General features: G+C 42.4%; 1 protein-coding gene across 5 annotated transcripts; it reads left to right on the top strand.

Moving 5' to 3' along the window:
- The first annotated feature begins 8,800 nt into the window (after positions 1-8,800).
- tmem242 (transmembrane protein 242) lies at positions 8,801-12,011 on the top strand. Of its 5 annotated transcripts, none has more exons than XM_023952883.1 (4): positions 8,801-8,915; positions 10,552-10,647; positions 10,748-10,873; positions 11,029-12,011. In XM_023952883.1, the coding sequence occupies exons 1-4, from the start codon at positions 8,810-8,812 to the stop codon at positions 11,157-11,159; spliced, it is 459 nt and encodes a 152-aa protein (XP_023808651.1). In that variant the 5' UTR covers positions 8,801-8,809; the 3' UTR covers positions 11,160-12,011. The 5 variants fall into 5 exon arrangements, with proteins under 5 accessions (XP_023808651.1, XP_023808652.1, XP_023808650.1 ...); XM_023952884.1 differs by having other exon boundaries at positions 10,552-10,652; XM_023952882.1 differs by having other exon boundaries at positions 10,552-10,652; positions 10,748-10,897.
- Positions 12,012-14,171: the final 2,160 nt, after the last annotated feature.

Raw genomic sequence — 14,171 nt, 5'->3', positions numbered from 1 at the left:
GCCTAGTGTGCCGCGGGAGATGGTCAAGTGTGCCGTGAGAAATTGCCCTCATTAACTGATCTAAAAGCAATTACCATCTCCAGGATATCAGCTCTTTGTTCATCCAAACAGGCCCTGATAAAACACTGAGAAGTTCTTCTTCTTTCTCTTTCGGCTTTTCCCATCAGGGGTCGCCACAGCGAATCAGCTTTTTCCACCTCACTCTATCATGAACATCTTCTACCCTAACATTAGCCAACTTCATGTCCTCTGTTAAGACATCCATATATATGATAAACTCTGTTTTGAACCCAGGAGATCAGCTGTTATCAGTAAAAGAAGAAATACCAACCTTGGACAATCGACAGTTATGGACCCTTTTTACTCTTCCCCTACAGCAGGGGTCGGGAACCTATGGCTCGCGAGCCATATATGGCTCTTTTGATGGTCACATGTGGCTCGCAGACAAATCTTTAATTATCCTTTTTTTTCATTTTTTTTCATTAGACCAGACCTTCTCGAGCGCGATGCGATGCCAGAGGCGCGCAGTAGTAGCGGTGCTTGGAGAGAAAAATATCAGTTACTATTATCTATTATTTCACAGAGTTTGTACCAGCCGGAAACCTGTGAATTGCCGTGCCTAAAACTGCGCGCTCCCGTCTCTGAGAAAGAGCGCGCAGTTGCGGGGACGGGATGTTAGAGGAAGAAAGCAGAGGGTGGGGGGTGGAGTTGTGGGCACAGGCAGCAGGTGAATCGCGCAGGGATTGTAAAAACGTAAAACCCGCTACCCGTCACTCACTGCACCGTGTGTGTTTGTGTTTGGCTCAGCGTCTGCATGTGATCAGTCTGTCTCACATCTACAGAACATTCAGACCAAGATCAGGTTTAAAGTCTCAACGCCTCATTTATCAGCAACAGCATAACAATATTATTAAAAAGAATCCACAGACTTATTGTACTTTAAAAATGTTGAAATTACATCAAATGCAGACATTCACTTGTATATTTAGTTTTAAACATCGTTGCTTACTGAGTTGGACTGGGTGGCTGATGGGCCGCGTTAAAAGTTCTGGAGTTCATGGAACGCATGAAGCAGAGATCTGATTGGCTCTCAGTTCTGTCGCTCAGCCTGTTGTTAGGCAATTTGGACCAATGGGGTTCAACTATGGGCCGAATAAGGGAAATGGGAGGGCTGAAGCGGGAGCAGGGGAATATAAAGTTGGGAGAAGCGCTCTCGTCTCGTTGGAGAGAATAAGGAGTTGCTAAATTAATTGTATGGCGTTTGTTGCGGTCTTCATTAACCAGAATAAAGAACCTTAAGAGAGGTTAAGTCTCAGTGCCTCAGTGTGGGAAAGGGACACTACATTATTGTATGGCTCTTTTGAAATTACATTTCAAAATATGTGGCGTTTATGGCTCTCTCGGCCAAAAAGGTTCCCGACCCCTGCCCTACAGCATTACTTTATTATAAAAAAAAAATACAAAAAAATATTAAAAAAAGTAAAACAAATGATTAATCACTTATTGAAAATTGTTAAATTGATTGACTTTTAATGATATTACTTCACTTTCTCCAAAACTTGATAAATTGATTCAAGAAACTTTCCTAATGTAGCATAATTTTGCACATGTTTTTAACTTTTGATACTTGATGAAATTTTTGCTATGATAAATTCCTGAAACAGTGTTGTCTGCTTTACTGATATAGTATTATGTTTTATTCATATGAATGGCTTTATAAGTAACATAATCTGCATATATATCTGCATTTGCCATGTTGATTTCTAAAATAGTTATTTTTGACGTAATACTTAAGTAATTCATCTTTGTCATGTGCTTTATCGATATCTTATGATTTTTAATTCTGTCTGATAAAAACTGGGAACCTGATATTGATAAATCATGTAATAAAATGGTTACAGTATAATCGGGGTGGGATTATATAAGTTCGCTTCCTCCCACTCCCTTTCAAGCAATATTTATTAATATGTCTAATTATCCTAAGTTTGATTAGTTACTGTATGAATGTATAACTGATGTTTATATTGCTGTTGTGTATTATTTCTACTTAATTGCTTGAAATAAACCATTTCAAATCAAATCAAATCAAATCAAATCAAATCTCCTCTTTGGCCATCCTCTTGCCTTCCTGCCAGGCAGCTCCATCTCCAACATCCTTCTACCAATATATCCACTATCCCTCCTCTGAACATGTCCAAACCATCTCAGTCTGGCTTCTCTGACTTTGTCGCTAACACAGGCAACATGAGCCGTCCCTCTGATGTACTCGTTCCTTATCCTGTCTAACCTGGTCACTCCTAAGGAGACCTCAACATCTTCATCTCCGCTACCTCCATCTCAGCCTCTTGTCTCTGTCTCACTGCTACCGTCTCTAACCCATAGAGCAGAGCTGGTCTCACCACTGTCTTGTACACCTTTCCTTTGAGTCTTGCTGGCACTCTTCTGTCACACAACACTCCTGACACTTTCCTCCACCCGCTCCAACCTGCCTGCACTCGCCTCTTCACCTCTTTTCCACACTCCCCATCACACTGAACTGTTGACCCCAAGTACTTAAACTCCTGCACCTTCTTCACCTCAGCCCCCTGTAACCTAACGCTTCTACCTTGATCCCTCTCGTTCAGACACATGTATTCTGTCTTACTACGACTGACCTTCATGCCTCTTCTTTCCAGAGCAAACCTCCACCTCTCTAGCTGTTCCTCCACCTGCTCTCTACTCTCACTGCAAATTACAATGTCATCCGCAAACATCATTGTCCAGGGAGATTCCTGTCTTACCTCGTCTGTCAGCCTGTCCATCAGCATAGCAAACAAAAAAGGACTCAAAGCTGATCCTTGGTGTAGTCCCACCTCCACCTTGAACTCCTCTGTCTGACCGACAGCACATCTCACCACCGTCATGCTTCTCTCATACATGTCCTGAACTACTCTGACATACTTCTCTGCCATTCCAGACGACCTCATACAGTACTACAGCTCCTCCCTCGGCACCCTGTCATATGCCTTCTCTAAATCTACGAACACACAATGCAGCTCCTTCTGACCATCTCTGTACTTTTCCATCAACATTCTCAAAGCAAAAATGGCATCAGTGGTGCTCTTACGGGGCATGAAACCATACTGCTGCTCACAAATCTCCACCTTCTTCCTAAGCCTGGCTTCCACTACTCTTTCCCACAGCTTCATTGTGTGGCTCATCAACTTTATTCCTCTAGCCTTCCTAACCTCATCCTTTCCAATCTCTGCTACTTCCTGCTCCACAACAACCACATCTTCCTCCCTTCTTTCCCTGTCATTTTCCTCGTTCATCAGCTCCTCAAAATACTCCTTCCATCTTTTCTGTACTCTCCTGGGTTGTTAGCACCTTTCCATCTCTGTCCTTAATCACCCTTATCTGTTGCACGTCCTTCCCATCTCTGTCTCTCTGTCTGGCTAGCCTGTACAAGTCCTTTTCTCCTTCCTTTGTGTCTAACCTGTCATATAGCTCATCGTAAGCTTTCTGTTTGGCCTTTGCCACCTCTCTCTTCACTCTACGCTGCGCTTCCTTGTACTCCTGTCTACCTTCCTCAGTCCTTTCTACATCCCACTTCCTTTTAGCCAACCTCTTCCTCTGAACGCATTCCTGTACTTCCTCATTCCACCACCAAGTGTCTTTACCGTCTTTCCTCTTTCCAGATGACACACCTAGCACCTTCCTACCTGTTTCCCTGATAATCTCTGCTGTAGTTTCCCAGTCCTCTGGAAGCTCATCCTGACCACCCAGGACCTGTCTCAACTTCTGCCTAAATTCCTCACAAGTTTCTTCATTCTGTAGCTTCCACCACTTGGTCTTCTTTTCTGTTTTCCCTCTCTTCTTCTTCCTGACCTCCAGAGTCATCTTACACACCACCATGCGGTGCTGTCTGGCTACACTCTCTCCTACCACCACTTTGCATTAACCTCTCTCAAATGACCTCGTCTACATAGGATGTAGTCCACCTGAGTACTCCTACCTCCACTTCTGTATGTCACTCTATGTTCCTCTCTCTTCTGGAAGCTTCATTGTGTGGCTCATCAACTTTATTCCTCTAGCCTTCCTAACCTCATCCTTTCCAATCTCTGCTACTTCCTGCTCCACAACAACCACATCTTCCTCCCTTCTTTCCCTGTCATTTTCCTCGTTCATCAGCTCCTCAAAATACTCCTTCCATCTTTTCTGTACTCTCCTGGGTTGTTAGCACCTTTCCATCTCTGTCCTTAATCACCCTTATCTGTTGCACGTCCTTCCCATCTCTGTCTCTCTGTCTGGCTAGCCTGTACAAGTCCTTTTCTCCTTCCTTTGTGTCTAACCTGTCATATAGCTCATCGTAAGCTTTCTGTTTGGCCTTTGCCACCTCTCTCTTCACTCTACGCTGCGCTTCCTTGTACTCCTGTCTACCTTCCTCAGTCCTTTCTACATCCCACTTCCTTTTAGCCAACCTCTTCCTCTGAACGCATTCCTGTACTTCCTCATTCCACCACCAAGTGTCTTTACCGTCTTTCCTCTTTCCAGATGACACACCTAGCACCTTCCTACCTGTTTCCCTGATAATCTCTGCTGTAGTTTCCCAGTCCTCTGGAAGCTCATCCTGACCACCCAGGACCTGTCTCAACTTCTGCCTAAATTCCTCACAAGTTTCTTCATTCTGTAGCTTCCACCACTTGGTCTTCTTTTCTGTTTTCCCTCTCTTCTTCTTCCTGACCTCCAGAGTCATCTTACACACCACCATGCGGTGCTGTCTGGCTACACTCTCTCCTACCACCACTTTGCATTAACCTCTCTCAAATGACCTCGTCTACATAGGATGTAGTCCACCTGAGTACTCCTACCTCCACTTCTGTATGTCACTCTATGTTCCTCTCTCTTCTGGAAGCTTCATTGTGTGGCTCATCAACTTTATTCCTCTAGCCTTCCTAACCTCATCCTTTCCAATCTCTGCTACTTCCTGCTCCACAACAACCACATCTTCCTCCCTTCTTTCCCTGTCATTTTCCTCGTTCATCAGCTCCTCAAAATACTCCTTCCATCTTTTCTGTACACTCTCCTGGGTTGTTAGCACCTTTCCATCTCTGTCCTTAATCACCCTTATCTGTTGCACGTCCTTCCCATCTCTGTCTCTCTGTCTGGCTAGCCTGTACAAGTCCTTTTCTCCTTCCTTTGTGTCTAACCTGTCATATAGCTCATCGTAAGCTTTCTGTTTGGCCTTTGCCACCTCTCTCTTCACTCTACGCTGCGCTTCCTTGTACTCCTGTCTACCTTCCTCAGTCCTTTCTACATCCCACTTCCTTTTAGCCAACCTCTTCCTCTGAACGCATTCCTGTACTTCCTCATTCCACCACCAAGTGTCTTTACCGTCTTTCCTCTTTCCAGATGACACACCTAGCACCTTCCTACCTGTTTCCCTGATAATCTCTGCTGTAGTTTCCCAGTCCTCTGGAAGCTCATCCTGACCACCCAGGACCTGTCTCAACTTCTGCCTAAATTCCTCACAAGTTTCTTCATTCTGTAGCTTCCACCACTTGGTCTTCTTTTCTGTTTTCCCTCTCTTCTTCTTCCTGACCTCCAGAGTCATCTTACACACCACCATGCGGTGCTGTCTGGCTACACTCTCTCCTACCACCACTTTGCAGTCATCAACCTCTCTCAAATGACCTCGTCTACATAGGATGTAGTCCACCTGAGTACTCCTACCTCCACTTCTGTATGTCACTCTATGTTCCTCTCTCTTCTGGAAGTAAGTGTTGACTACAGCCATTTCCATCCTCTTCGCAAAGTCCACCACCATCTGTCCCTCCAGATTCCTTTCCTTCACACCAAACCTGCCCATCACCTCCTCATCACCTCTTGCCCTCACCAACATGCCCATTAAAGTCTGCTCCAATAACAACTCTCTCTCCTCTGGGAAAACTCTCTATGACCTCATCCAACTCACTCCAGAATCTCTCCTTCACTTCTAACTCACAGCCAACCTGTGGCGCATACCCACTGACTACATTCACCATCACCCCTTCAATTTCTAACTTTAGGCTCATCATCCTGTCTGAGACTCTTTTCACCTCTAGAACACTGTTTACAAACTCCCCCTTCAGAATCACTCCTACCCCGTTTCTCTTCCTATCAACACCATGATAGAACAGTTTGTATCCTCCTCCAATACTACGTGCCTTGCTGCCCTTCCACCTTGGCTCCTGCACACACAGTACATCTACCTTCCTTCTCTCCATCATGTCTGCCAGCTCTCTGCCTTTCCCTGTCATTGTGCCAACGTTAAGAGTCCCTATTCTCAAACCTATGTTCCTGCCTTTTCCCTTCTCTCTCTGGCCACGGACCCTTCTGCCTCCCCTCTTTCTTCGACCAACAGTAGTCAAATTTCCACTGACACCCTGTAGGTTAACAGCATCGGTGGCGGTCGTTGTTAACCCGCGCCTCGACCGATCCGGTATGTCTAAAGTGTTGTGGATGATTCGCATGGTTATTTTGGCAATTTTTACGCCGGATGCCCTTCCTGACGCAACCCTCTCTATTTATCCGGGCTTGGGACCGGCACAGAAGTAACTGGCTTGCAACCCCTGTGGAACCCCTGAGAAGTTAAGAATATGAAATATCATAAAATTATTTTTTTCTTTGTGTTTATATGATTCTATTAAAGACATTTTGATAAGAATAACGGGATACCGCGATTTAGCTGCAGCTATAACTGTGTAAGGAAAAGTCCCGCCCCTTTAACTGTCTCCACCAATCATTCTTGAAGGCTTAATCACATGTCATCAGTCTGACCAATCAGAAGTGGTTAAAGTATTAACTTCCTTGTTTCAATTTAGCGCAAAAAAGTCTCTCTGTTCTAACAAAAATACCAGCTAAAGCTCGTCTTTAGCGGTGTAGCTTTCCACAGAATCTGGTATCAGACCGTGGAACAAGTGAACAAAACCATGAAGCTCAAAGACGCTGGTCTTTCTGCGGTCGGCGGATCACGGGCACTACATCTCCCATGATGCAGTAAAGTGACTGTCTTAGCGCACAATGAGTCTCTCCTCTGAACGTCTTAAAACAACGAACACACATCAAACAGTTTTTGAATCTTTTGACTTAATTTTTAATACATCTTTTAGAAAAAACAGCTGCAGCTTCCAGCGTTTTCTGCAACAATTATCACAAAAATGCATGTGAGATTGCAGAGCAGCTGTAGATCAATACAGACTGAGCTTTTTCTTTATTTATCTATTTTTTTGGATGCTGGTGTGCCGCGGGATTTTTGTCAAGGTTAAAGTGTGCCGTAGCTCAAAAAAGGTTGAAAAACACTGCCTTAGAGCATGAGATGGGGAATTGATGCTGTCCAATAGTGGAAAATTTATATTACAATAATCAGCATTCTAATGGAAAAGTAAAAACATTTCATATTACATGCAATAAACACACCATCACATAATTAACTTAAATGAAGTAATAATAATGTTACAAAAGAGGAATAAACCAAAATATGCGTATTTTTTCATGTTATTTCATGTGAAATTCCTTAGAAATGGTCTTTTGTTCTGACGTATCTAATCCTATTGCTGTGGTATGACATACAACAAATCCAGTACTATTGGTTTTAAAAATAATTGCAATACTATTCCATTTTTGACCTATTTTACTTGTGCAATATTTTTATGAAAGCAGTTTTTTAAGTTAATGCCAAATTATGTTTTAAAAAGTTATTTGATCTGCTGCTTTTGAATTAAATAAAATGTCATATATATTGGAAATGTTTTTGTATTTCTTTGTATTAGAGTTCACATTATAGTCTGTGATAGCACCGTTGTTAAGGAGAAATGTTAAATAGGTACTTCATGTCATAAACCTAGCTGCTAGCGCTCTGCTCTGGAGGATCCTCCACCTTGATGTTGGTGGGACTCCAGAGACTCCAGCAGCTTCAAACATGTGCTTGCTGCTTTGTAATGCTATTTCAGCAGCTGCTCTCTTAATCTGATGGATCTGTCTGGTAGAAACCTTCCTCATTCTGTCTTTATCTGCACCAACCCGTGTGTCTCTGAATCAGCCACAAATCTCTTCATAGTACGATGATCACGCTGAAGTTTTAGTGAAATATCAAAGGTTTTTATACCTAGTTTAAAACTTTTAACTATTACACACTTTCAGCAGCAGAGATCCTTTTTCTTTCCCAATTTTATCTTTTTGAAATGTAAATACGGTTTGCATAATACTTTGGAACCACTGTAATCCCTAAGAATATTATCTTCACTGCCACTTGCGTACCAGTAATGAAAAAAAACAGGTACACATCTTTTACTAAGTCAAATGTCAGAGTCAACTATAAAATCAGAGTGGCTACACTGGACAGTAGAAAGGCACCTGTCTTTCTTCTTTTTGAGAACCTAATTTTTAAATTTAAATGTATTTATTTTTCACACTGTGTTTATTGTTACCCTCATGTTTTTGTTTTGTTCTATCATCTTTTTCCTTCTAAAATTTTAGCCAGCGATTTCACAAACTCTAAATGATCATTTAAAACTCCATCAAAGGGGAATTTGGAAAGTTGTTTTTCCTACAGAATCCAAAAACTGAAAAAGATCAAATGCCCTTTTGAGTCAACAATTTGTTCCGTACTAGTTTAGTGTGCTTACACGCCCAAAATATGTGCAGTACTGTTTCTTCATATTGTTTACAAAATGTACAGTTTTTATTGAAATCTATTATGAACCTTTGCGTGAAGGTTGAAAGAACAAAGAAGGAAGAAAAAGAAACCCGAAATATTTTCGTTCCTAGTTTGTTTCTGGCCGGTGCTATTATGCAGACGGATCACATCAACATGACGGTTGTAGAAGAAGAGGGGAGCACCGAGTCGCGAAGAAGAACAGACAGCGACGGAGAAACCGACGTGCAGATGCTGACAGGTGAGTCATGTGAGCGCAGGTAAGGCTGTTTCCCCCGCGAGAACAGCGGAACCACGACAGCAGCAGCGTGTGCGCCTGTGGAGTGTGGATGGTGTCTGAGGTCACGCGCTGCAGTTCTACTCAAAGCCAGAAGGAGGCGCTAAAGTCCCCCAAACATTTCACAAAAAGTCCGGGTGAAACCTGCGCCTCTGTGATCAACACGGAGCTGATGTTCTGGTGATGGGAAACGTCTGTAGATCAGAGCTAGAAAATGAAGAATTTCCGATGGCTCACCTGACCATCTGTCACGGAAAACACTGATCCAAAATAGCCTAATGTTTTCTGGAATGTGTCTGTTTTTCATGAAGCCGGATTGAGGTTCATCAATTATGGAGTTTGAATCTTTTAGCAAGAATTGCAGACTGGAAACTGATTACATGTCAATGAGAACGAATCCTTTTTGGTTTAGGAATAAGACTTGTTAGACTTTAAAGTAGAAGGACGGACTCTGGTTTCAGCATTCAAGACTTCATGCAGGAAAGAAGCTAATTCAGAAGCAGTTCCAAGACAGGTAACTGATTGTTTCTGGGTGTTCTTGTGTGTGCAGTTGGGATCAATAGTTTTATTGATGCACTGATTAGTGGGATAGATTCAATGTAGAAGCTCGTTGGAGACATTTCTCCTCTTATTATTCATAATTCTGATGCAAAGACTTCACCATGGCAGCTCAGGGATGAATTGTTTCCAACAGCAGAGACCTGAGAGTCTTCTAAACAGAGCAGATCCACACTGAGAAACCAGATCAGCTCCTCAAAACTCAGACACTTGCTATTTCTAAATGCCAACCTTCAAACCAGGGGTCCTCAGAGTTTTTGTGGAGGGCCAAATTAGGAACTCAACATTAGACTGGGGGCCAATTTTGGTGAAAAAAGTGGATAAAGACAAAAAGTTGTTTTTACTAAATTTAATGACCGAGTGTCATTTGTCCAGTTAACCAGAACCTCCAGATGTTTTCCAGAGGTTGCTGTCTAGATCTTCTACTTGTTTAGTATTTGCATCATTTGACAGAATCGTTTCTTCAGACTTTTCTTTTCTCCTCGCCAACACAATGTTTTTCCTCAAAAGAACCTGCTCTGCCTCTCTTTTATTGAGGGCCACAACATTTTTTAAACGGGCCCCCATTGGCCCCTGGGCTGCACTTTGAGAACCCCTGCTTTAGACATTCATCATTCAGTCATCATCGGTTTTTAAGAGTTTGAAATGAAGATTTTCAAACTAAAGTCACTAACCTTTCCCACATGACTCATGATCACCTATGTTTACTAGATAATACTTCATTTTGTTTACTACTCAATAGTTGCACTATTTTGTTGCCTCTGAACTGGATTCCTCTAAGGATTAACAGACTTGTGTTAATTTGATTTCGTTGAAAAGTGAAACCCAAAGATTTAGACCTGACATTATTACATTAGTCACTAATGACTCATTCAAAGCTTGAAATGGAAAATGTAAAAGAACTGAATGGGAACTCATTTCTTTATTTCTACATACTTGTGAAGATGACCTCTGTTCTCTACCGCTGGTGTTGCATTGGGGGACAGACTGGGCTCTGAGGGGGGGGTCGTGTCTGTCTGTGCTTAACCAGCTGTCTGCGCAGGCGCAGTGTTCCTGACCATGGCAGCCTCTGCAGGGATGGTCGCTGGTTTCGGCTCCACAGTAGCGCTGGCCAAAAAGAAGAGTCCAGAGTGGTTCAGTAAGGTCATTACTGCACATGCAGCATTTTTGGTGTTTTCTGTGGAGGGGTGGCGGATGCCATGGAGGGATGGTCATGTGAGGCTTTGGTTTGTGTGCAGGGCGTGGCAGCACAAGGAAGCGGCGCCTCTCTGGCCCTCCGAGCTCTGGGTTGGGGCTCCCTGCTGGCCTGGTGTGGGGTTGGTCTGCTCAGCGTCACGGCATGGAAGGCTCTGGGGGTCCACAGTGTATGTTCAACTCCCCATTCTCTGGTTAGGAAGGTTTGAAGACAAACCTCCAGAATGGACTGAACGGTCTGTTCTTTACATTTGATGTGAACCATGAGTGAATTTGGATGGAATAAACTAGAAGTCTGTCTCTGATGCTCTTGTGTTCTTCTCAGCTCGCAGAGTTCAGGCAGAAGATGCAGAGCTTCTTCCCGTCCATCCCAAAGACCCCGGAGGGGGCTTCTGGCTCAGAACCTGTGGACTGGGATTCTGTCTTCAGGTCCAAGTGATCCTTTTTCAGGTTTAAAGGACCAGTTTGGCTAGTTTGTTCCCCACCTGGCTGCAGCATCAGGTTCTGGACTGATGTGAAACATCAGGATCCAGCTGCTTGCTTCTGTGAAGTTCGAGCTCCTGGACCTAAATGTTGAAAAGGGAAGCACAGATGTTTATCAGAATGCTCCCCCCTCTCCCCCCGTTGCCATGATGGATCAGAGGACAGCAAGTTCCACTTGGACACAGTCAGTTTGGATGTGCTGGCTGTGTTATGAACGTGTTCTTGTGGTGTGGCTGTGGCTTTGCTCAGTAAACACACATGTGGAGCGCTGCTGTCACCTGCTTCCACCTCCACTGATGCTGCTCACAAGGTCACCGCTTGTTGCAGCACAACAGAAACAGATTGTAAAAACAAAAGTAGATGGGATTCATTGTTGACAGTGCTGATGAATCTGCGAAACAACCAACCAGGGAACCATGGCGACGTGGACCTCCAGCTTTTTTCTTTAGGACTGATGACTTTCTCCACTCTGTAAATGTGTTTTTTCACAGTTTGTGAACTTCCTGCACCATGACCACATGCACGAAAACTCACCAACATTTCAGCAGTGGGCCCTGTCGGGGGGAGGACTGGGGGGGGGGGGGGGGGTGCAGGACCTTGGCGAGCTGAGGTCTCCGCTGAGGCCTCTCCCCCATCTGGTGGTGTTGTAAACGTCCAAGCAGGACATGTGTCCACGGTTACAGAGGAAATCCTGTGGTCGGTGTCTTCAACAGCAGTTTGGCAGAAAGACCAGCTGTTGTCATCAATGTTCAGACGGAACCCAACTAATTCTCCAGAGGGATAAATATTAGTCAGAAGAAAAAAATAAAGAAATATCATTCATAATTGTGAAGTGTGTTTCTTTGAACTTTTTTGGGAATGGGAAGTTTCATGAATTTGGTCCTTAATTTAGTAACAATATTTTGTTCAAATTTCTGCACTATATCCTTTTTTTAGAAATAATCTTTCAATGAACCAATTTCTGATCAAATAATTCTTAAATTTTTTGTCCATAAGAGGACATCCTTCAATTGATAATGATGCTAATTGTGGTTTTATGATGACGTGTCATTGTGTTCTTTGTTAGAAATACAAATTCTCAAGGAAGAGTATGAAGTACTTTAAAGAATTCTGAGGTGGGAGGATTGAAGTTATGGTTTAAACCAAATTCCTCAGAATCTAATAACTTACCCTCTGTGTCCATCAGATCAGTCACAGACCAGACACTTCTGCCATGGAGGATGTATCTCTTTTTCCAAATAACATTTGAGTGTGGCGGGAAATTATGCAATATTCATAGAATATTTTCCAGTGGAACTCTGATAATGCTATAGGGAACTTATTAACATCAAAATCCCTAACAAGCACAAACTTTACACCCGCCTAATCTGTTAAATAAGTTATTTGGGACACAAAACCAGAAGGATTGGTTGTTTTTGATCCAGGATTTGAACCAGTTTATCTTGAGGGTCCGGCAATAACTTTGAGACCACGACCATGTAGTTCTTTTTCATGTAATGAGGCTTGTTTCTCCAAATAAAGTCAAAATTCATTTGGTTGATGGATATTATCACTTTGTTTGAGATGGCATTAGAGTAAGATGAGTAAATAAATCTGTACAAACCCTCCATCTTTGTCAGACAGATCCAGCAGCCATGTGTCTCTTTGGAGCCACGTATTCAACCTCGTCTTACATTCATCAAGTTTTTCACCCACATTCCTCGATTGGCTTATTTTTTGGTCTTTGTTGATGTGGATGCCCAGGTACTTCATTTCTGACTTAATGGGGATATGATTGATTTCTTTTAAAGGTGTGTCATGAATGGCCAATAGTTCACATTTCTTTAAATTTAAGTTGAACCCTGATGTTTCGGAAAAGTGTTTGACTTTTTCAATAGCTGCTGTCATTTGATGCTCATCTTTTAAAGACAGTGTTGTGTCGTCTGCTAGCTGGCTAATAATGATCTCTGTGCCCAAGACATTGAACTTTTTGATGTCATAACAATTCCTAATGTAAATGGCCAACATCTCAGTAGCTAATGAGAACAGATATGGAGAGATAGGACAACCTTGAGGGATTCCTACATCAACTTTGAAACTTGGGGTGGTGCCATTAGGAAGGATAACATAGCTGTTGATATTCTGATATAGACCAGGTTCTTAAATTTAGTGCCAAACCCAACATTCTCCAGTCCTGTCATCATAAACGGATGCTCCACTGAATCAAAGGCCTTGTAAAATCCAGAAAGAGAATAAAACCATTATCTTCTATAAGATGTCAGTATTCAATGATGTCCATAACCAGTCTGATATTATTATGAATTGAACGGCCCTTCAGAAAACCAGATTGTGTTTCTGTAATAAGTTCTGAAAGTTCCGTCTGGAGACGAGAAGCGAAAATGTATGTCAATAATTTGTAGTCTGAATTTCTTGTTCATTTCATGTTTCATTGTAGTTGGAAGTGTGCAGGTCTCATACATTTCCAGGACTTTTTACAGTAAATTTCTGAAATCTTCCCAAAGTGTCTATAAAAGTTCCCTATGTGAACCCATCTGAACCAGGAGATTTATTAAGAGAGAGTCGACTAATGACAGCATCAAGCTCAGAGATTAAAAGTTGATCATCACACGTTTGTTTAAAATTGTTGTCTATTTTGGGGATGTGTTGCGCAATCTCTTTTAAATAATTGTTACAGTCTATTCCTGAAAATGTAGAGCTGTAGAGGTGGCTATAAAATCTGTAAATTTTCTGATGGGGAATCAAGTTCCTCAGATGTCTCTATTTCTGAAATCAGTGATTTAATTTCTTGGCAATAATCAATATTTTTAATAAGGCTGGAGTTGAATTTCCAGTATTTATTCAAATACTTTATACTGTTTTTGGGTTTAATACACAGAATTACGCTACAATTGTCTGTTAGCTGCGCTGCAGATGTGTTACATTTAATCTCATGACATAACAAGTGATTTGAATTTAACCAATGATCAATTCTTGATTTTAGAGTAG

Source organism: Oryzias latipes, chromosome 24, assembly GCF_002234675.1.
Source record: "Oryzias latipes chromosome 24, ASM223467v1".
In the NCBI taxonomy this organism is placed as follows: Eukaryota; Metazoa; Chordata; class Actinopteri; order Beloniformes; family Adrianichthyidae; genus Oryzias; species Oryzias latipes.
The sequence above is the reverse complement of the archived record's forward strand: the minus strand, read 5'-3'. Positions and strand labels throughout refer to the sequence as shown.